The 23,710-nt window shown below is 42.8% G+C and overlaps 1 protein-coding gene across 1 annotated transcript in view; it reads left to right on the top strand.

The window, feature by feature from the left end:
- The window catches only part of CAPZA2 (capping actin protein of muscle Z-line subunit alpha 2), a 175,919-nt gene that overhangs the window by 46,351 nt on the left and 105,858 nt on the right, over positions 1–23,710 (top strand). The window contains exon 3 of the mRNA XM_069627932.1: positions 10,519–10,570. Within this exon, the coding sequence (XP_069484033.1) occupies positions 10,519–10,570 (52 nt within the window). The remainder of the gene's footprint in view (positions 1–10,518; positions 10,571–23,710) is intronic.

The raw sequence follows: 23,710 nt of genomic DNA on the forward strand, positions 1-23,710 counted from the left end.
CCAACATCCCTAATCCACTATTTTATTTATTAGTATTTATTTACATTTTTTAAAGCACTCTGGCAGCCTGGAGGCATTGAGGCGCTGTTACAGGAAATGTGTCTTAGTTACAAGGTACATACATTGCTACAGGTTGCAATCAGTGTAGCAAAGTTAAGAAACAAAGGTACTTTACGGTGTTGTAGTTACATGAGGCATTTAGAGTTACAATCAGCACATTGAGAACCGTGAGAACACAGTCAAGCGGCGATGGCAGGTTCAGACAAACAGCATAGTTTTAATTGCTTTGCGGAAGGCTAGGTGGGAAGCTATTCCTCTAAGGTGGGGTGGTAGGGAGTTCCATTGGGTAGCAGCAATGAAAGGGAAGCTGGAACCTCCGGCCTGTGCCCTCCATACCTTAGGCACTGTTATTCAGTTGGTGTATGGGTTTCTAGTGGGTCTAGCTGTGTGTGGTCTTGTGATTCTTTGTGCTAGGTACAGGGGGCTGTATTGTGGATGCATTTGTGGGCGAGGGCCAGTGTTTTGAAGCTGACCCGCTCTTTGACGGCGAGCTGAATCTACACACCATTCTAAGGTGGCCAAGGCTAGTTTCCTTTTCAGGGCACAGATGTCTTTTCTTGGGCTGGGTTGGCACTGGGAGCATAGCAAGAAAGGAGAAAGGTAGGAGGGTGGGAGAGGCCCCGAACCTGAAAAAGCATGAGCCACTCACTGAACGCCGCCTGCTTGTTCATAGACTGCTGGAAACACCTTGCAAAAAGGGGGATGGTGCCCTCAAACAGTGGATATGGTCCTCAAGAGTGAGTGAGTAAGCCACCTTGAGTACAAACAAGTGATCCCTAGAAATGGGCCAGACCTAACAATGGGGAAGTCATGAAAAATCACTCCAGTGAGGATCAGAGCTAACACAATTGCACCATGAGTCACCAGATTTTTCACATAGCCAGTCTCTTTTCAAGCCTGGTTGCCATGGGGAGGTAAAGCGCTGCCTTGTCTCATAATTGATCGAGTTCTGAGCACTTTGAACTTTCTTTGGGGAACGGGAAGCCCAATTTAACCTTGTAAGAAAAAGTTTTCATGGCTTCATTAGAGGAACTAGATGTACCAGATGCCTGGACAAGATGTGCAACGTAAAAATAAAACTGCAAGCCCATACCTTGAGAGTTGCAAAAGTTTAAGAAAGCTACAAGGAGCTTTGGGACCAGGTTTAAAAGGGATGGTGGTCCAGAGTTGCAGCACGCATAATCCTAGTGCATGACATGCTGTAAAGCTTCAAAATGCAAGCATAGCGCCAATGAGAGTCCTCTGGATTCTCGCAAGCAGCAAAACGGAGGACTGTGGAATAGCTCTTGTGTCACAGATTCTGTGGTCAACTGATGTCAAAAAATAATTGAGCATTAGGAGAGCATTGAGGCTAGCAATTAGAGGGAAGAGATTTACTAAAGACCATAAATTGGTGCTCCTTAGATTCAGAAGACAGTTGTTTGTGGAGTATCACAAAGCCAAAAGGAGACTAAGGTCATGTTCATGTCTGGGAAAGCTGCTGCTTTTACGGGAGGGAGTAACAGGGGTGGTGTGTGTGTGTGATGAATTGCAGGAATTCTCAAAGGGCGCTCTCCCTCCCCCCGCACCTCTTCCTTGTGAGGCTGGGGAGGAAAGCACGCTTCACAACACCCTCCCTAGAGGTCGAGGCAAGTGGGACCTCTGCGGGAGGGACTCTCCCTTTGGGGACAAGGACACCCGTTCCTGCAAGGAACTTCCTAGAAAACATGGCAATATCACCTCTTCAAACTTATCCTGTAAAGAGTTATGCAAAGAAAATATCAATATGTGCTATTGTCAACGGGAACCTGTGAATGTTCCTTTAACTAAGAAATCCCCATTAACTGAGATGAGGAAAATGACCTGTGGAGGAGAAGAGAAGCCATGGGAAACAGAGAGGAAGGACTATGGAACCACACCGGGGATGTCCGACGGCTACGTAGCATATGAAAGGGGAGGAGCCTGGAGACGAGGGAAAGAGAAGCCCTTGAGTTACTAATTAGCTTGCAAGCCAGCACTGAGCTGGATGCAGGATGCTCAGCGTCCTAAACCTTTGAAAGCAGAAACCCGAGAGAGACGCAGAACATCTCACAATGATGAGAAAGAGAGAAGCGAAGGTGGGCGTGCTGCATCCTATAAGATGAAAAATGAATGTGAAGGAGAGTGGTGGCGTGACCACAAGAAATTTGTTTTGGACCTGTACCTATAAATCACGCTGGTACAACTTGAGCAAAATGGAACAAACCGGTAACTGAAATGCCAAAGTACCTTCAAACACAGCATCACAGAGGAAGAGATGTGAAAGAAACATCAGAGGCCAATTTGACAAAGTAGCCCTACGACCAGGAGAGAACAGAGAATCCATACCAGTCACATGTTACAGGGAAGACGGTAGAAAACAGAGGGGGACTGAGAAACCCTTATTTGAATGCTTCAAAATAAGAAACTTTAAGGTTAAAACACAGTGAAACAAATGATAATGATTACAGGAGTAATCATACTCATCCCAGTGAAGATAAAACTTTATTAAGAAAGAAGTAAAGAAGAATTATTATTGGAGAGTTTAGAGTTGTACCAATCAAGGTTGAAGAGTGACCAATAGAAGAGCAAACAAGACGCATTATTCGAATGATCGTACTTGTCCCAGTAAAGGAGAAGAGTATATCAAATTAAGGTCGGGAAGAACAAATAAGAATTATTATTGGGATGACCATACCCGCCCCAGTACAGATGAAGGTACTATAATGTTAAAAGCCAGTGAAGCCAATAAGAATCATTATTGGAATGCTCGTACTAGTCACAGTAAAGGAGAGTCGTATACCTAATTGAAGTGAATGAGAATCGTTACTGTAACGCTCATATTCGTCTCAGTGAGAGGGAGAAAAAGATTGCGTTGATACCCAGAAGGAGGGAATGAGGATCAATATTGGAATGTTCATACTCCGATCAATCGGGAAAGATTAGGGAGAGAAGAGTTGCTAAGGACCAGAGCAAGTATCAAAGGATAGATGTGGCAATATTGGATAACTCTACCAGGGGGAAAAAAGAACCGGTATCATTGATAAAGAAATTCAAAAGGAAAACAAGAAAAGAATGGAAATCTATAACCAAAGAGAAGAGAGCAAAGCCCAAGAAATTACTGAATGAACAATGTGAACTGATAAAAGCAGTCTCCAGAGACTGTTTGAAGATAACCTATTGAACGGAAGTTCGCAAGAAGTGAATCCACCAGGAAAAGGGAGTCATTCTCCTGCCCTTAGTTATTAGGTTAGTGGCTGGGTCAGATAGGGTTAGTTTGGATGGTGGACAGATTCTTTTCAGACTTGCACTGATGACTGACGAGCACCTTAGTTCGTTTTTGTTAGGTAGGGATGCTTCATAGTGTAGGGAAAGATGGACACTTATCCTTTTTCTTTAATAAGCCAGTGAAATGAATGATCAGAGTCGGTGTCCTTCTTCTGACCCGCGAAAGAGCTAGACAGCCCATGGGGTTGAGGGTGTGGGGGTCTGGGTTAGGGACTGTCTTGTCCCATCTACATGCCTTGGCGCCTGAGAGTCTACTTCGGGGTGGCCGTGAAACCAGTTTTGTCCCTGATTGGAAAACTACCGGTTGTTTGAATGTGGCAGATACTTTTCACTGGTAGGCTTGGATTTGCTTCCAGCTCCAAATCTGGATAAGAGGACGTCTTCTGCAGACCTTCTTCAAATTTAAGTTAGAGTCAAGACTCCTACGACGAAGACTTATGCAGTTGATTAGCACCATTCTCTCCAGTCACTTGCCTAGTGAAGCCCTGCTCCTTTGCAAAATCTCAGAAGTCCCTTGTCAGCGCTTCAGCGCTTCAGCCCTTGGACTAGTACAACCAACTACTCTTGATGCCTACTCGAGATTACATGCTCCAATAGCCTTCCGAACTGTCCCCAGCCGTCCCGGTGGACTGACTAGCTCCCTCGTGGATGTAAGAGGATTCAATTCAACACTACAGCTAAGTCAATGCCTAGCCTGGGATACTGAATGGAAACCCTTATTGATATATCTTTATGTCCAGTTCATGCGTTCTGGATGACTACCCCTCTCTTGGAATCCCCCTGACCCCACTGAGCCAAGAAGTAGTTCTGTTTTGCAAGTTAAAAAGGTTTATTTGATAATTTAAACAATAGATATATATATATAGATATATATATATATATCACACTTTATAAAAATGTAATAATTGAATATCACACTGAATCTGAGCAGTAATCAATAATGTATAGTCTGGCACTAGCACACTTGTGAATAGGAACAGAAGAATAAGGTGGTAGGGAATGCTTTATATAAGTTCAGATGGATGTAATGTTGAATGAAAATGCAATACAGAAAATACTCAATATGATTTCAACAAAACAATGTAATCACTTTTCTCTGGCAATCCCCTCCCCCCTTTATGCAATGCAAGGAAATGGAAGGAAAGCACACAGTTCTCAGAAATGCAATCAAATGTAATCCCGTTCACCCCAGCAAGCTTAGACTACAGAAGTTTGAATCACAGGCCCAAAATGCTTTTATATGTGCTGGCAATGAAGTGAGGTTCAGGGTGAGTGGTATCAAGTTAATATTAGTCCAGGCTCACTCTAGCAATGATTCAGGGATGGTTCTTAAGAGGCAAACGAATTTTAGCAAGGAAAGCAAGAACTGCTGTTTTCACACGTGGAGAAATTTGCAAATCGCGGCAAATTCGCGAGTGAGTTTTTTCGCGATTGCGGCGAAAGAGTATGGAATAGGAATGCGGTTCTAGGTTCGTTGAAAAGCCAAGCTCTACTCTGCTGGTCTGGTCTGGGTCTCTGGTTCTGATCAGGTCTGTGGGTCCAGATACAGCGGTCTCCGGTTCAGCTGGTCTCTCTCTGGATACAACACTGCTTCTGGATCTTTCTGCACAGCTTTCTCTGGACCCAGCGCTGATCTGCACGCTGTTAGGTTTGCTGGATGCTGAGGCCCACTGAGAAGAGTTCTCAGTTTGTGGGTTTAGGCCCTTGCTTTGAGTTCTGAATCAAGTTCTTTGGAGTTTTAAAGTCTACGTGTTGAATCTAGTATCTTCTGGATGTTGTGGATGTTGTGTGGTCCGGCAGAGCGCGTTGCAGCAAATGGAATTGAATGTCCCTATCTGTCCTGACTGTCTGCTTTTATGTGTTTTGAAAATGGGTGTGTGTGCAGCATCACTAAACTCTACCCCTCTCCACTTGTCATTGGCCACTTCATCCTCTTCTCCTTGATTGGGGGAATGAAATGAAGTGTCATCATGATGAGGTCTGTTTATGGTACACAGAACCCACCCCTGTCAAATTGCACACAATCTATATTTTGACCCAAAAGACATATTTGCACAGGTACACATTTGTTTAAAATTACATGCACCCATCACATATCACAGGAGGTATACCCTGTCCAAATCTGCTCTTCCTGGGAGCTTGCATTCAGAAATGGCAACATTTGCACTTTTTAACTGGTTTCGTAATATCGGACATTACCCCAAATTTACACACATGTGCGCAAGGAGTATGGACATTACTTGATGAAGTGTCAGATTTTTAACATGCATACATTTTAAGTAATACCCTCTTAACTACTAGTTTGCCCCCAGATCATGCCACCGGTTCTAAAAACCTCTTAAAATGTGGGCAGAAAAATCACAAGAATTAATGTATCATTTAAATAATTATGACAAGTCCGTACTATGAGTTATTCATCTTTTTCTAAAACCATATTCTGGCTACAGGGGTGTGGTTTCCCCCCAGCACAAGGTTGAATTTCTGGTTTTTCCACTTCTGCCAAGCCAGCTTGCTCTCGCAGGCAGTGCTCCTCCCCTTTCCTTCCAGGAGGAAGCCACTTTTTATGGCCCCCATAATAAAACATTTGCCTGAGTCAGGACAGGGCTTTGTTCAATTTCCTGCAGAGCCCAGGTAATTCAATCAGGGAAGTGTCATTTCCCTTTTGGTGGGAGCAGCAAAAGGGCAGCTAGGCCTGGGAACACAGCTGTTGTGCAAGTCTCATCTCCTGTCGGGGGTAGCTGGTGGGCAGAATTCAGTTCCTTAAGCCAGGCCCCAGCTAATGTCACTTTTAGTTACCCAGTTTTCTGCATTCAAATAAAATTAACCATTTTTACATATGCAGCTAGAATGCTGATTCTAAGTTTAAAACTATGACATTAAAACAATTGCAACCTATGTGACACTCAAAAGTAGGTCACTCATTTCTTTTAAACATTTAGATTTTTTAGTGTCTTTCAGTCCAAATTTACTTAAACTGCTGAAATCCACAACTCAGCCAGTCTTGTTATAAACCTTCAAGTCACTTCAGAATATAACTTTAGATTGTATCCCCCTCTCAGTAAGTCTTTCTTTGGCCTGCCTGGGGTTCATTTATTCAGTTTTACACAAAAAAGAAAAAAGTCTGGTGTTGTTTTAAACCGCCGGCTTTCTGATAGTGGTGAGTACTGGTAATGCACCCATTTTTGGGATTTAAGAAAATGAATTCCCCACAATTCTAGGTTGCTTTTGGCAATCGGCATTGCCATTCCCAATGGTTTCAGGCTACTGTGTGGGTAGTCCAATGGTGGTTTTAGGCAGTGCCCTTCTGTGCCCATAACATCGGCAAAAATGAGTGGCAGCCTATTCTTCATGCATTTCCCTGGGCTTTTTCTGGGAAGCTCTGGCCATCATGATGTTTTCAATGCCAGTACTGCACAGTTTTTGAGGTACGGCTTGGATGCATGGGTAAAAACATCCCACATGGACTACCTCACCAGAGACGTAGCTGTCCCGCATTAAAGCCTAAATCCTTGGTGCTTACCAGCTTGTGCCATGCGTTGCTGTCTCCCAAAATTTCAGCTTCCTGGAATCAAGAGAACCTATCTTGGAGCTAATTCTGTGACTGCGACTGGAAGATAGCCTGTCGTCGCCTGCAAAGGGTGACCGTCGCTGGAACTCTCCTTCCTCCATCCCGTGAAGTGTCCTGAAGGGGTTTGCACCGCGAAAGTCTGCATTCTCCATCATCTGGTTTTGCATCTGTAAGTTGGACCGTCTGGAAGAAGTAGTGTAACCTGCTGGGCACCCCTCGCTCGAACAAAGGATGGAAGATTGTGTCGCAAGCAACCCCCAGATGATCCATCGTGTGACATCGATGTTCCAGTCCCCCATAGGATAACATTGGGTGCAAAGCCCTTTGTCACCTAACTCCCTCTTAACTTGCCTTTGGTCGTCGAACCTGGCTCAACTATCCTACCCTTGGGCAAGCCTTTGGACTAGAAGAGAGAGGACAATGTGCCTAATATTGGACAAATATTTATTCTACTTTTGCATAGTTTTGAACTATTTGAAATCACCACCACAAGCCCATTCATCCTTTTAGATGATGCCTTCCCTGAAGAAACCTGTATTTGGACCTGTGACCTTTGGGCACTAGGCCCCATACATCTTGGGGCTGGACTTCTTAGGTGAAGGAGAATTTGGATTGTGTTGGGTCTATTCATTTAACTGCATATGATTACTTACCTGGTTAACTGACTGACTGCATTATAATTGAACCTACTAGTGAATGTATATATTTGTGATTGCTAGTTTTGGTTCTTAGTGTGTTCTTAAAGGCTTAGTAAATAACTGTTTGTATACATACTGTCTTAGCTGATTATCCTATGTTGTTCTATGTAAACTCATTAGGGCCCAGACCCCTCTCACTCACTCCTTAAGATTAAGACTTGACTGCTCTCCCATAGTACATTCATTGGGCTTTAACTAAACTCTTAAGAGACTCCTCGTTCACCATAACTAGGGTAGACCCCTTAAATTATCACCCCAGGGTTGATTTTAGAAATCCATTTTAAAAAGTCGGTTTCCAGCAGTGGTATTAATGTCTTTGGTACCAAGTGTAGTGTCTCTGAAGTAGCAACCAGCATATCTTGGACATTCTTTCATTTACATTAGCTCGCTATAAGTTGAGAACATAATTTCAAACATTACGTTCAGAATCACCATTATTGGAACGCCATTGTAGCTGTAATTTTTCTTGATGATTTATTGTCAGAAAATTGCTCTAAGAAACTATTAAGGAACACTGACAAATTTTCTAAGCACGACGACAGTATTAAGGAAAGTAAATCAAATAGCCTAATTGGTGGATAAATTCACAGAGAATATGGGCAACCCACCGCCTTCTACTACACAAAACCTGACGTGTAGAAGGTTTGCAAAAAAGGACATCGTTTTAACTTTCTAAACATTAGTGATCAAAAGCATCCAAACGGAGATTAAAGTTATTCCTAGAACCATATTATCATATTTGTCTGACTTATTTTTACTAGTGGTGCATTTTAACCTCTTAAAACATGGTATGTTATGTTAAAGGTTCTTATGCCGTGCCCGGTTGCCACCTGCGTGGTCTCTTGGCGGTCTAGCAGATCTGTAATTCAGGGAGGGTGGCGGGTATGTTAGTCGGATTGTGTGGGGGAAAGAGCACGAGAGCTTTGATGTGCTGTTGGCAGCTTTAGATTGGATACACTGGTCACTGAGCGTATGTGTTTTTCAGTTGGTGGCCGCCATGTGGTGTTGGGTGAGATTGTGTTGTTTAATTCGTTGTTGTGGTGTTGTGAAGTATGTGTGGTTTGTGGTGCTGTAGAAGTATAGTTGTGTTCAGTTCAGAGTTTGAGAGGTGTATGCAGAAGTGTGAGTTTTTAGTACGATTTGTTAGTGGCAGGACATTGCCTATGCAGGATGTGAAGGATGACTATCTCACATAACTAGGGAAAAACAAAATATCACAACCTCATACATTTTGGGCTAGTTGTGAAACGAGATTACCTCACACAATTAGGGTAAATGCAGAATTTGACTAGCTCATAGAGTTTGTGAAAATGGGTTTGAAAGCGAGATATAGCTGACCAACACAATTGGCCTAAATGCGGGAAATGGCTGATTAGCATAGGTGGGCTAAATGCAAGATATGGCTGGCTAGCACAATTGGGATAAATGCAATATATGGTTGAGTAGCATAGGTGAGCTAAATGTGAGGTATGACTGACCAGCGCAAAGGGGTCAAGGGCAGCATAAAAGTGATGTGGCTTAGCTCTACACCTTAGCTAAAATGTGTACAAATGTAGGTAGGGTTGTGTGCCATAGAATGAATGATCTTGCCACGCTTACAGTTTAGTTTTGCTTAAACCTAGCTGAAAAACAATGGGGTGCTGTACACAAGAGGGGGAAGGTATAGTGGAACCGAGCAAACTGGCGTGAGGAGCATACAGGATGTAGATGACAGTAAAATAGGAGCCTTTCTCTTCAGTAGCGAATGTAGTTAAATGTTTAACCCAATCTGCCTAATTCAGTGTAATTTTGAACTTCAAACCTTTAATCCTCTTTCTTTTATGTAATCTATGTTGTTGGGTGTTGCATATCATGACTTTGGCCATTTTAATGGCAGTCTGGTGTTTGGAGATCTACATGTGTTGAGAGTTTAGTAGGAGTAGATGATGTAGGGCAAGCTGTCTGTTATTCTTGTGCTGAAGCTTGCAGATAAAAAAGAGCTGTATGTGGTGAGACCTGGCCTGTGTCCACCCGTCTGCGGGGAATATGTCTGATTTCACCATTGTGAGTTTGTGGGGCAAGCCAGTCAGGTTCATGCATGCATGTGTTTTGTTTGCTGTGATGGGTGTTTGGCATGTTGTGTTTCTGTGGAGTGGAGGGATGTGATGTCAGTTAGGAGGGTTCTAGAAGGTTAGTTGGCATTTTCTGTGGCCATGATACCATGGTGTGCTGTCATGAATGCCTTCATCTATCCTGTCAACTAGTGCATATCAAATAACATTAAGAAAGTGACACAATGGGGAAACATTTGACATGTCTTTCCTTTGCATTAACATGACATTGCAGAATTGCAAATCAAATTGTTCGAATGTACGTCGAACTAAACGTTCATCAGATTGGACTGTTGATCGCAGAAAGTTCAAAATACTTTCAAAATGTTAACTGGTAAAGAAAAGGAATCCCTGCTTAGCTGTTCATGTGTAGTCTGTAATTCAGCACCATTTATATTTTGAATATAACAATTCTGCCTCCATTTATCAAACGTATAACTACGTTGAAGTGCAATGTTACATCCAATATTTGTTGGCTTCGTCAGTTTTGAAACGTCATGTGTTCAGTTCTGTTTCATTCTTAGAAAATAATATCTTACAAATCTTATGTGATTTACTGGGGAATATATTTTGTACTTTTGGAGACAGTAAGTTTCAAAACTGCATCTTTCATCAATACCTGAAAATCAGGCTATCAAAAGACCTCACGCTCTATATTTTTAGTACCACTGTGCCTGGAGATGCTTTTTATACAACAGGGTTTAATTTCTCGAAAATATGTGCTTTTCTCTAATCAAACTAAAGGTAGTTCTTTGGTGACCGGGTTGAAGGAAGGGGGTACAATTACTGTTTAGTAACTGTTGTCCTTTCTCCCTAGATGTCCGGCTGCTGCTTAACAATGATAATCTTCTCAGAGAAGGAGCAGCCCAGTAAGTAATGTTTGAATGGTGAGATGACGTGTTGCTTCAGCTAGTTCAAACTTGTGTGCAAGTATGCAGACAATGGAGTTGCAATTAAACCTAAAGGGTCAAGTGTGTGTTTTTTAGCTGAAGTAATTTGTCAATCTGTTCCTTTGTAATACTGCCCTTAATGTGACCTGTTTTGGTGTGCACAGTGGATACCCAAATTTAAATATCTTGGCATTAGATGCCGGGATAGTGATACAGTCCATAGTGTGACGAATCGAGGGAATGTGTCCCTTCTCCCCAAGGTGGAGCGCCCCGCCCTCTGAGGCTAGGGATGTGAGCCTGCTCTGCAGTGCCCTCCCTAGGGTTCGGGAAAAGTGTGACCTCACCAGGAGAGACTCCCCTTTGGGGACAAGCACTCCAGTTCCTGTGAGGAATTCCTTAAGTCATACCCCATGGTGACATACATGGGAATATCAGATGCATGGAACAGTATATAATCCAGAAACCTGATTGAAGAGAAAGCTAAATATACTGTTACCAACAAGAATGAGGATCTGTCCCCTTTCAACAGAAATCTCCATTTAACTGGGAGAAGGAACCTGGAAGAGGACGACCCGCTGAAGCGAGTTGAGCCTGAGCGACGCGTACCGAAGCAGTGGGGGCTCTCTGACAGCGCAACATCTAAGAGGAGAGGAGACGCTGATTCGTGGAACCAGTGACCTTGGAAACTGCTCTGAGTGAGATCAAAGCACCGGCCGGGCCGTGTCCACGCAGAGGGAGCCGATGAGAAGCAGACCGTGGTGGCGTAACCACAACCACTTTGTGGTGCTGAGGCCGTCCACAGAACAATGTCGAAACGACTATGCTGCGAAAGAAGTAAACAGTCCGGATAACTGCAGCGCTACCAGCTTGCACAGAGAGTGGGACACATGAGACATTGAGAAAATAGTCCCTGGAGCTGTTCCCCCACAGAATCCAAGGTAGCGGGGAGAACAAGAGAACTTGGAGACTGCCGGGGATTATTTTGGAATAGCAAGAACTCGTCTCAATAGAATTGACGAGACAGTCAAATTGAAGACCAGGGAGTGGAACTATATTAATGAGCGAGAGCAAATCACAATAAATGCTGGAAGAGATATCAGTAAGCCTGAAATACAAATACTCTGGAAATGGGGAGAGTACTACATATGTTAAGAGGCAGAGACTGTAAACCAGAAGGAGAATCCTATGAAGGGAGGGCAAGAGAGACCCACAAGAGCAAAGATGAGCCAAACAACGCACCCCAAGAGGGGCGGAATGTCCAACCATCAAGAAGGCATATCACAGCTAAGAAAGTGTATCCTACAAAGGCACTTTTTTGTAGAAGAAAAGATAAGAGAAAGAGACAAAGGGGATTCCTGGAAAGACAATCCCTAAAGAGGAGAGAAACCCCACAGAGCTTTTGAAAGAGTTACAAGAACGTATACAGAGGGTGACCAGAGACTATTCGAAATTAACCTACTAATAAGAAGCTTGAAGCCAAGGAGAACATCTTGAGAGAAAAGACAAACGGGAGAAGGGAGACATTCGTCTGACATTATTTTTGTTAGCATAGTAGGGTCATTTGGGATTCGTTTTTGGACAGCAAACCTTTGACTTCCAGATGACAGACGAGCACCATAGTTATTTATATAGGCGGGTACACCCACATAGCAATATGGAAAGTTAGGCCTTTTCTTATCATTTAATAAACATACAAATAGTATGTCAACACTGCGTTTGCATGCTCCTCCTGACCCTCCACAATGGGTAAATATGAATGGTAGCTTCATTTCAACCTATTTACCAGTTTGCCAGTCGCTGGCTGCAGGGGCACTACTTTCCTTGACTTCTGTCTCTCCTTTGGGTTCAGTGTCTGAAATGGCTTAGTATACCATCCCTAGCTCTGCTGACTCTCTTCTGTAACCATTTCAGTTGCTAAAATCTCCAAATCTGTCTTTTTTTCATTTAGTTCTGGACAGATCATTGTCAAATGGTAGATTGTTTCACGTTCATTTGATTTGCAAAACCTACAACATGTTCTTTTGCGTCCAGTTTTCTTGTCTCAACTAGGTATTCTCTAGTGGGGAGAATATTGAGTCTCATTCTCATATATGTTGCTCTTATTCATGGATCTGGAAAATATGTCAGATACATCAGTATCGTGTTTATGGCTTGAATATCAGTCGGACAAGTAATCGTTTCTGGAATACCTTGTAATCTCTCTGCACGTCCTTATCCAGTCATTCCTCATTATTTTATTTTTTTGCATTTTGAGGTCGTTCTACAAGTGTTTCTAGTGAGATGTCTTCAGCTTCCATTAGATTGAATAGACCTTTTTCCATGATTTTAAGACAGTCATTCAATGCTGTTTCTTGTTCTCTTAGAATATCTATTGCAGGTATTCTGTCTTTTGAAAGCATTTTGCGTAGAATGTTTAGTTGTTTCCAATTTACAACGGATGCCATGGACTGAGTTGCGATTTCATGGCGTATTCTGACCATCGGATATGAAGCTGGTAATCGCAGTATCTTTCACTAGAAAGCGCCCTCTAGTCTTACCCACGTAATTTCTTGTATGTGTAGCATTGCCTCGCTTCCATATGTCATCGAGGGTGAAACTTTGTTTACAGTATGCAAGTATAGGTTTCATTGAAAACTTTCCATATTGTCGCTGTATTATACAACCTTGTCTTGCTAATGTTTGTGTCTTTGCCTCCAGATTTATTATCCATTGTTTCTCCGTTAATTACTTGTTTATGGTTATTCCCCGATATTTATATGTGGTGACTTCGTCAAGTTTATTTCCATTGATTGATATATTCAGAGGTTTTGCTTTCTGGAATGGAAGTTTTGTCACTTTGGTCTTTTCACTATTTATCGTCAGTTCGTTTTTTTCCAAATATAAACTCAGTATTTGTAGACTTTTCTGTAATCCCGCAGGTGTCTTATCCATTAATATGATGTCATCCGCATACAACATTATTGGAATCGGGATTGAATTTATTTTTGGCGGATTCAGTGTTTCATTTTTGGTTCCTTCTATATCTGCTGTGTATAAATTATATAATGTGGCTGCTAGTGGACATCCCTGTTTCAAGCCGTTGCTAGTTTCAATGTTTGAAGTGGTATTGCCATTTTCTGTCATTCTTACTGTTATCATGGTATTTGTATACAATTGCTTGATTGGTTCCACTAATTCCACCGGGCACTGCCATGTTCTTAGTTTCCTCCATAGCTTTTGTCTGGGTGTTGAGTCGAACGCCATATGGAGGTCTACAAATACTGCATATATGTTGGTTTTCTTTTTTAATGCTTCTTGTTTAATTAAGTTTAACAGTAATAGATTCACATTTGTTCCTATGTTTGTGGTAAATCCTGTTTGCCTAACCGCAAATCGGTTATTTTCTGTAGCCCAATTTTTCAGCCTTTTTTTGCAAGAGCGATGCAAGTAATTTGCCTAAGGCGTTCAATAGCGCTATTGGTCTAAAGTTCCGTGGGTCTTCTATTGGGCCTTGTTTGTACAGTGGTATTATTGTTGCTTGTTTCCAGGACTGTGGAATTTGATTTGTTGTATTTATTGCTTTGAGAATGGACTCCATTATACTCGCCCAGAGTTCTGGCTCTCTTCTGATTATTTCGTTTGATAGACCTTCAGGCCCTGGTGCACGCAAGGTGTTCAATTTCGTTATCAACTCTAGTATTTCTTGTTTTTCATATTTTATTTGCCATCGGATTGAGACTTGCTGTTTTTCTTCCTCTGTGTCCTTATTACGCTTAGCGTATATCGTAGAGAAGTGCTTGATCCTTTGCTCTTCGTTCACATTAGTTGTCATGTCTTGTTGTTTCCTAGCATTGTTATTTAGTAAATTCCAAAGCTCCCATGGGTTATGTGTTTTATAGGTATCCATTATTGCCTCAGCATCTTTTTGTAACATAATATGAATGTGTAATTTTTTTCCAATTCACATATGTTTCTTTCTTCGCTCGTAGTTTTCTGATGCCTTTTCTCATCTCCTTTTTCTTTTCTACTAACTCAGCATTATAAACATGTGAATGTAATTTCATTTCATTGTTTTTTTTTCCCAAGATGCGATTTTAACAAAAAATTGTTATTCAATATATCTTCATTCGTTGTTAATGGGTGTTGAAGATTGTTTTCAAATGATTGTATTTCTTTTTTGTTTATTCGTATCCTAAAGATTTTACCTGTGGTTTCCAAAGGTATGCATTAACTCGGCTTTCTCAGCTCCGATATACCATCACCTTCTGCTCTTTATATCTTTTATTGAGTTCAATTCTTCTGGTAGGTAAATATAGTCAATCACTGCCAAAGAATTTCCTCTTCCCCATGTTTTTATGATTTTTCCTTCACAATCTCGTGGTTGTTTTAATAGCGATAACTTTCTGATATTTATTTCTTTTTGCCACCTCTTTGCTCTCATAGTTCGTCGTCTTTTGCTAACACACCTTTCTCTCTATATAGGTGTATGTTCAAATCTCCACATATGATAAATCCTACATTTGCATGTTTCGATCTTGTTTCATCCACGTTTAAGAAGATTCCATCCAAAAAAGTATTGTCATTTATTGTCGCCGGATTCCAATATACGTTCATTAATGAGATGGCCTGTCCCGGTTTAGCTTGCCTGGAATTCTTTGACCACCTTCTTGCACAGTTAATATATTCTGAGTGCAATGATTGATGTTGGTGCAAGACCCTATTCCCCAGTTTGGGACTATTTTTTCTCAATGCTAACAAACCTGAAGAGGGTCTTCCTTGAATTCCTTTGGAGGCTGGGTTTATTGTAATAAAGCCGTCACATGCTGGTGTTTCTCTGAGCCACGTTTCTTGTAGACATATAAAATTGGATTTTTCAAGTTCTTTTTTCGATTGTTCAAACAGATGTTTGCTTCCTCTAGTATTCCATGTAATAATCGACCATGTCGTGCCGATTTTCTTTGGTTGTTATGGTTCCCTTATTTCATCACATGATTCTTCAGATTTGAAGCTATCGTAAATGATTTGAAATGGGTAAATTTCATCATCCCTTTGTTTTTTAAATTCCGAATTTGTAGAGTACGATTTCTCAGTTGATAGTGATTTCGTCAATTTCTCTTTATTCTCCTCTGCTGTTTGTATTTTCATAAATTGTTCCCTGAAGTCCCTATAATTAAGTGCAGTAACCCTTCCTTATGAAAACCGATGCAGGAATCTTTGCTAGACTCCAGCAGAGCAATAGTATGGTGCATTAAAGAAGCTGCATTCGGAACAGGCAGGACTACAGTCGGTGCTCCAGCTATGATTTGGAGGTGGGAGTATTTTACGCATGCATTTTTAAATTGGAGAGTAAATGCAATTTCAAGAGAGTAAAAATGAGTTTTCTCCCCTGCAAGAGAGTAAAACTTATCCAACACATACTATCGAATAATATATTTTAAAGCACAATATGCAGAGAGGTGATGGAAGTGTTTTTTTGAAAGGAACAGCTTTTAAAGTTTTACTGCGTTTCTTCAAGTGTTAAGAATTGAAACACAATGGATACAGGAGAATAATTCAGAGGTTCTCGTAAAAGGATACAGACTGGTAGCAATAAAGGATACACTCGAAGACTTCTTCACCGGAAGATGTCAGAGGTAGGGCGCAGTGTATCAAAAGAGAACCTTCTTACTAATGTCACCCTCTGACTAGTAGAATCCACAGTCAGATAGAGCTATTAGTGGGAAGGGCGTGAGTGGACCAAGATTCACCAGGCTGTTGATAAAGAGGAACGAATTTAGAATGATGATTGAAATTGAAGGACAATAAGAACCTATGTTGAACACACTAACCTGGAGGTGTAGCCAAGGAAACCTGGATGTGTAGCCAAGGAAGTCTCAAGAAGTCCGAAGAATCCAAGGAAACAACGGCAAGGAAAGGGTAGTGAGGGATCTAACCCGAGCGGAATGAGGGCAGCACTAGAGACGGGTTGGTGCACACACAGGAAAGCGTCCATAGTCCAGTGCACGTGTAGAAGGAGGGTATTAGAATCTTGATCCAGGAGGTAAAAGTCCTTAATACAGTAGAAGTTCGATGAACGCAGAATCTTGGTAGATAAGGCAGAGCCGTAATCTGCAGGGTGTTGATGCTGCCGGGTAGACAGCCGAAGTCTCTATACAGCAATAGGAAGCTGCGGTGTGGAGCAACAATGCGGTAAGCTTCTAATAGAAATACCAGGAAGATGTTGCGGGTGAATGGTGGGACTCCGATTGAATGAGGAGTGGAGAACCGCGTACGAGCGCGGAGGAAACATTCAGTTCAAGAAAAGTTGGAAGTTGCCGGGAAATGCGTCGGAACGCGGGATGGCAACCGTATTTTAGGCAATAGAAGAAAAGACGTCTGCGAAAGGCAGCAGTAAGCTCCGGAATGCGAAATGAACAACAAACTATCAGAAGCGTGGTTGCAAGACTTCCGCTTCGTTAAATGGTGTCAACTGACGTGCGTAGGACACACGTTAACGTAACGTCATCGCGTTGGTCATGTGATCCATGCATTTGGATTAGCGCCTCCCAGATAACTTCCATTGAGTGTAGAACGGTCTAGCCGTTCTCAAGGCTGAGGAAGCCGGAAAACAGGAATTTTTGGGTTTCACAACGGAGCCAGCTGGAGAGGACGGAGAGGTAGGCATGACATCAAGTACATTTTTCTAAACAAACACAGTAAAACTTTAACACTGCCAGTTTCAGGGAAAGGCTTCCCTCATCTCTCTGCCTAACAAAATGCAAGTGCGCACATCCAGGGGCTGAGAAGTCAGCTTCCTCAAACAATGTCTTAAGCAGACCCTCACCAAATTGCAACATGGGCCCATTCACTGGCGCCCCCGGAACTCCCACAATATGAATACTATTCCAGCGAGAACGCAATACCAAATCCTTGCAGTTTGATCTAACAGCGGTAAGATCCTTTGTGACCCCTTTTAGTAGCTGATCATGAGAAAGGACTGTATCATCAAGGTGCCCCATTCTCGTCTGTCTCTGTAATGCACCCACACTCCTTACCCATTCTAGCCTTCTGCCATAAGGGGTTCCATCCCCGCAGGCGCCGCCATTGCACATGCCGGGCAATCTCTGCAGCAGATGCAGTAGGCACCTCCCTGCAAGGAGTGCTAGCAAAGAAATCAATCAGCCCACGTTTGTTGGCAGCCCCCTTCGTCATTCTCCAACACGCAATGTGCTCGGGTAATGACAGCACCCCACCAAGTATTCCAGCAGCTAGGATGTCGAGGCGCACCCAGTAGGTCAGAATCTGCACCGCATCACGCAAATCCAGCCAGGCACCCTCTATCCCTGTCGGATCCAGTTCACAATCCCCTACCTGTACCTACAGCCAAGTGCTGTACCGCCAGGAGCAGTATATCAAACCCATAATATAAAGGTTACAGTCTTCCCCACTTCCCCCACAAACAGCAATTCCTGTCCTTCAAGTGACATGCCAGGAGCAATTCAGCTACATCTATGGGCAGAGATCAAAACCTCTCAATAATAACCACTGCAGGCCTGGGCTCAAAATAAGTAATTTAGCCAAAACACTGTACCTCCAGCCTCACCCCAGAGCACCTCCAATCATGTGGCAAATCAAGGGCCAAGATCACACCTGCATGGCCTCTCGCTCCCACGGGCTTCAGATCTCATCGCCTGGAGTAGGCTGCAGCGTACCAGGCCCCTCGAGCACTGATAAATGACTGGTGCTCCCTGCCGGCGGCCTCCCAACAGAGTGCAGCATAGGATCTCCTCGGGGAACGAAGAAGGCACGTCCCCGCCGTAGCAAGCCCACTTGTTAGGATAGGTAGTTGCTATGACAAGTATTAGTTTAATATTGTATCCATTACATTTTAGATGTTATATGTTTTAACACATTGCTGAAGTTACATGCTTCCTATCACTCTTGGTTACATTAGAACTTAGGCACAGTTATTGTTGAGTGCTCTAGGTTCTGGAGTGTGAGGGAGAAGGAACTAAAGGAGGACGGTTGTGCAGCTTCCGGCTGGGGGTCGTTTCAATTATATAACCTTACTTGAATAAAGGTATTAACGAATAAACTAAGTCTCCGCCTGCCTTCCTTGCATCCTAACACCACTCCACACTCAGGCCTCAGCACTGCTGTCTTTTTGTCACGAAATGAATAAGCCAATGCAGGATTTATGGGCAACAGGATAGCCTAGTGTATGAAACATGTTGGGCAATATGGTAATGGCTGGAGAGAAGCTCAAGAGCAGGGGAGTCTGGTGAGCTCTCCAAAAAGGCGATGGCAAACATTGCTGGGACTTGGTAACAACATTGCGATTTTGCTAGTAAATACTACGGAAAGACGAGATTGTATTAAAGGCACGGGGTTCCAAGCTTTGCACAGTAGAATAAAATAACATCAGCTCTTGGGGTCCTACACACTCCAGGGATTTCATACAGATTTGTGTTCAAGTCTTTTCACCACAGGTGTTCAAAAAGCTTTTGTGTGCCAACTAAGAACAAGAATTATAGTGCAGGAACTAAAGGGTCCCCACTTCGGCAAGACACCTTTTAGTTCCGGCACTATAATTCTATGTAGTGTATTCTTATCCATTTAAAAATGTTTGATAACGCACCTCTGTGTACTGCTCTAGTTTGCTGGCGCTTCGTGTTTGTTTTAACCAACAATGTTTTTGTGGGTAATAATGCCAACTAACTGTGTGGGATGTTATGCAATTTGTAAAGGCACTTGATTGAAAATGTATTCTATTGGCAAAACTCCTGCGGCTGAACCTACCACATCTCTTGCAACCTTTTTCGTGTGCAACCAGTGCTATCGTGTGTGTGTGTGTGTGTGTGTGTGTGTGTGTGCGTGGGGGGGGGGGTGGGGAGGGGAGGAGGGGCCCGGAGGGAGGTTTTGCTGTCTCTGCATTAGTTTTGCTCCAAGGCAGAGATGGCATCTAATAGCTACTTGGTGACTGAAACACACATGTTTGGATTCTACCACCTGCTTCCTTATTTGACCTACAAATGTGTGATCCTGGACCATTCCTTCCTTTAACACCCAATAGAGAGTGCTTAAAACAGACTGCAGCGCAATACATTGGCCTATTCTGTTCAGCCTGAAAACCCCTAGATGCATTCACATTGTCCTGTTTGGCTGTTCCTCTCTGCCGCGCATAGAGTGGAGTTGTCATGGTTTGAATGTCTCTCTGACGTTACTCACCGAGCATGCATGTATTCAAAGAGAGCCACCTGCCAGGAGTTTTACATCTTCCCACGATCCCCTTGTAGCTGACCTGTAAAATGCCTTTCGCGTGCTTGGATTAGGCCAGCAGTATAGGTGGACTTCTCCATTGGCTGACTTTTCTAAAATGTTGTAGTTTTGAGCCCCTCTGTTACTTGCCTGTAACCCACTGCAGTAGAAATTTATTTCATACTGCAGTGCCATCTACTGGCAGAAAGAGGACTTTTTTAAAATAAAGAATTACAGTGACAATCCTGTGTAAACGGTACGCATTTAAAAGTGAAATGTGGCGTACTGGCAAGAATTCAATGCGTAAAAGGGCCCTATACGCCCCTTATCTGGAGGGCTGACTACAGTACGTGAGGCTGAATGAGCATAGCGAATGCCGGGGGAATGAATGGGCAAAGCTGCTGAGAGGCGGCTTGTGACAGGCAAAATCCCGAAGAGCAGAGGGAGGGAAAATGGGAATGGTGGGTAAAAAAGATGGCAACAGGTAGAGACTAGTGCATGTCGAGGCTGAAGGGAAAACTGAGGGGCAACAAAGCAGTAGACTGGAAACCTATGGAGTACCTTTTTACAATTTTTTTAAGCTATTCAAGGTTTACATTATTTGTTTATTTTGCTGTATTTGATTTTATGAATTTGTTTTGCACTGCCCCATGAAGCTGTTCTTTTGGTGTATGCTATATTGTGCAATACACAAGGGTCCTTCCCCTTTGGATCAGAACTTTCTAGTAGGAGTCCGTGTTGAGCATATAAACGTCAGTTCTTTTTTGCCGTCTGCAAAGTCCTTTTGACCTCTGGAGAGGAGAACCTCTTTACATCATGGAGTTATGGCTTCCTTCTTGATTGCCTACGCTTCTCTCACCTCTGCTCGTTAGCTTGTAAGTGCCACATTCCACTACAGCTAGCCTACACATTGCACGCAATATCGGACGGAGCATTTTCTAAAGCAGATGCCCACAGTGTTTGCATAACCTGCCTTCATAACTGTTAGGAAAGTTTTACTGTTAGGAAAGTTTTTCTGAAGTCCAGCTAAGGGCTTAGTAAAACCATTCAACTGAGACAGTGCAAGACTACACTCTTAGTATAAGGCGGTACTACCCCCTGAGTATATGGTAGCATAGACCGAGCAGCCAGGCTTACCTTAGGAGATATAGAGAGGGTGGTAACTTGGTACAAAGAAATTGTAGCATACATTTGCTCCAAAGTAACACTGAAACACTATGCATTGTAAAAATAAATGATTTATTTAAATACGAGTAGTCTAAAATGAATCTTGGGCAAAGAAGTACCATCACATTATAAAAAAACACAATTATAAAAACACAACACCATGCTTTAAAGTACACCAACCAAAGCATAGACCTTGTTCAGAAAACCTAACAGTAATTCTAGGGAAGCCAGACCTCCTCATACACATTTAGTATAGCCTACACCTATTCATGGGGAGTAAAACCATACGTTACTTTCTGATTACTTTCAGTAATACAAGGCGAGTAGACACTGTCAGTTAATGCAGAGAAACTCAGCCAAGAAATCACATAATCCACCGACCCTGTTAAAAGGATACTTTTCTGAATAGCGGAACACAGATTCACGGAACAGTATATACCTATAACTACATTAATGATAACCCAGTTATACTAGGTGAGTGCAATCTTTTGGTGTTATATTCGATTAGTTACTTTTCAGTGCAGTGGAACACAGATTAAGTTCAGCAAGAACTAATTTGCGATTGCACCAGGCAGACCAAGGTCAGCTACACCTAAAAACACTTTTTAAGAATGTCACACAGCTATTCTAAGCAGGTAAAACATAATGTAATATACTATTACAGTTGCTTTTCATATCTGTGGAACACAGATTGAGGTAAGAACTCTAACTTATTTTAGGATGGCACACAGCTAATTCAAGGTAAGTAAAAACCTATATACTTTTTAAAGGAGCTATCAGCAACATAAATGTGGGTATGAACCGAAGACTGTTTAGCATCTGTATAAAACGGACCAGGGAAAGCAAAACCCAATGTTACACTTTATGAATGATTCAATGTTATTCTGGGTAGGTAAAACCTAGGGCAGACTTATTCTAAACAGGCTATACAGCAAGTTAGTGGCAGCAAGGGGAACGTATACACCTATTCCTTGAAAAAAATAGTTAGTGAAGCCAACAGCATTACTTTTGGAAAAGAGGCATAACCAAATCACAGGTGAGTAAAATAACCTTGCATATACTTTTCAGAATGGCACACCATGCATTCAAGGTAAGTAAGAACTTTTGTAACTGCTCACTCTAAGTTAGTTACCAACTAACTCTTTCACAAGTAAGTCATTTTCAAACACTTGTTATTCTTTTCAAGACAGAATCCTTTACTTATCCAGTCCTTCCCTAGTCAATTGCATGAGTTCACTCAGAGGCAGAAGAGGGACCTTAGTGGTCTAGGTGCCAGCTGTAGACAGGGTGAGATAGGGTTCTGTTGCAGCAAAAGTCAGAGTTCCTGTGGAAGTCTGGTTGTCTTGAAAGTTAGTTAGGGTCCAGGGACTTCAGAGAAGACACCCTAGGAGGATTCCAGCAGTGGGCCTGAGTGAACTGGATGAGAGGACTCAATCCCAGAAAACACCCCAAAAGCTTAACAGAAATCACACATGCTTAATTAAGTAAATACCACAGCCAACGCAGTACCTTTGCACGAAAGCAGAGTTTCAGCAAGAAGACTTCAGGATCTGCAGCCAAAAACCTGGTTGATGAATTCCTTTGTTATGAAGACGGAAGACAGGACTTTGGAAGGGATTTTACAGCAAGGATCACGGGGAAGGCTTCAGGCAAGAGTTTCTTCCAGCTGGATGCAGCTCTGTAGTTTTGGCACCCTTTTCAGGAGCCAGGGAGACGACTGAATATCACTGGTAAGATTCTCATCGCTTGCAAGGTCTAGCACTCTGTTGAGGCGGACTTCTTTGGGCTTTTTTCATGTCTATGGCGATCCTGCATGATGCCACCAAAGTTTCAGCTCGATTCGGAAGACCGTGCACTGCACACTGGCTCGAGGTTGTAGCGTATTTGGGTATTGCAGCCCTGGAAGGTCTCAGCATGATGTGGGAGGGCTCAAAATGCAGGCCCTCTTGAGTCTAGTGGATCCCACCAGGCTCTGGGCCGACCTTTTTCGGGATCCCAAGGTCAATTGGAAGGAATGGTAACAGCAGGCTCTGGTTACACAGCAGTCTCTCTGGTCAGTGGAAATCACTACAACCATAGTTTCTTCATCTTCCTCTTTGGTTTCAGCTCCAATGGTCGACATGTCAGCAGCTTCCAGGTTCGGAGTTTTTATCAGGATCTACAGCACAACCTCTGCATTCTCTCTCCGCCACAGGGAGTTGTTTCCTTTCAGCTAGGTGGAAGACAAAGAGCTGCAGCGTTTTGGACTCCTTCCCTCGCTTCCTGCCTTTCCAGACACACTGGGGCCTGGGCGGGGAATCAACCTGATTCCCACGGAGACAAAACAGCCACTGCGGTTGTTCCTGCCCAGAATGGCAGGGGAAGACTTCAGAAAAAGCAAGCAGACAAGAAATGGCGAAAAAAAGAGGAACTCATCATTTTAGAAAAATGGTGGCCCTTCTGTGCATTATCGAGGCTGAATTAACAGACTGCGAGTAATAAAGACCAAAAGTCATAAAGGTAAAACCACTACCACCAGCCATTAATGTAAATCGTGCAACTGTAACAAAAGGTTACCAGGTAAGTGAGAAAAGTGATACCTTGTATCCCCCCAGCACTGCACATAAGGTGGGGGGGTGCTGGCTCACTATGTAAAATGTAAAGGGGGATGAAAATCCCTCTTTACCACTTGGGAACTGTAGTTCACCCAAGTACATGAAAGCAAAATTAACAAGGTACCCCATAGGGGCAACCCAA

Source organism: Ambystoma mexicanum, chromosome 12 (genome assembly GCF_040938575.1).
Source record: "Ambystoma mexicanum isolate Mex_15411 chromosome 12, UKY_AmexF1_1, whole genome shotgun sequence".
Taxonomy (NCBI): Eukaryota; Metazoa; Chordata; class Amphibia; order Caudata; family Ambystomatidae; genus Ambystoma; species Ambystoma mexicanum.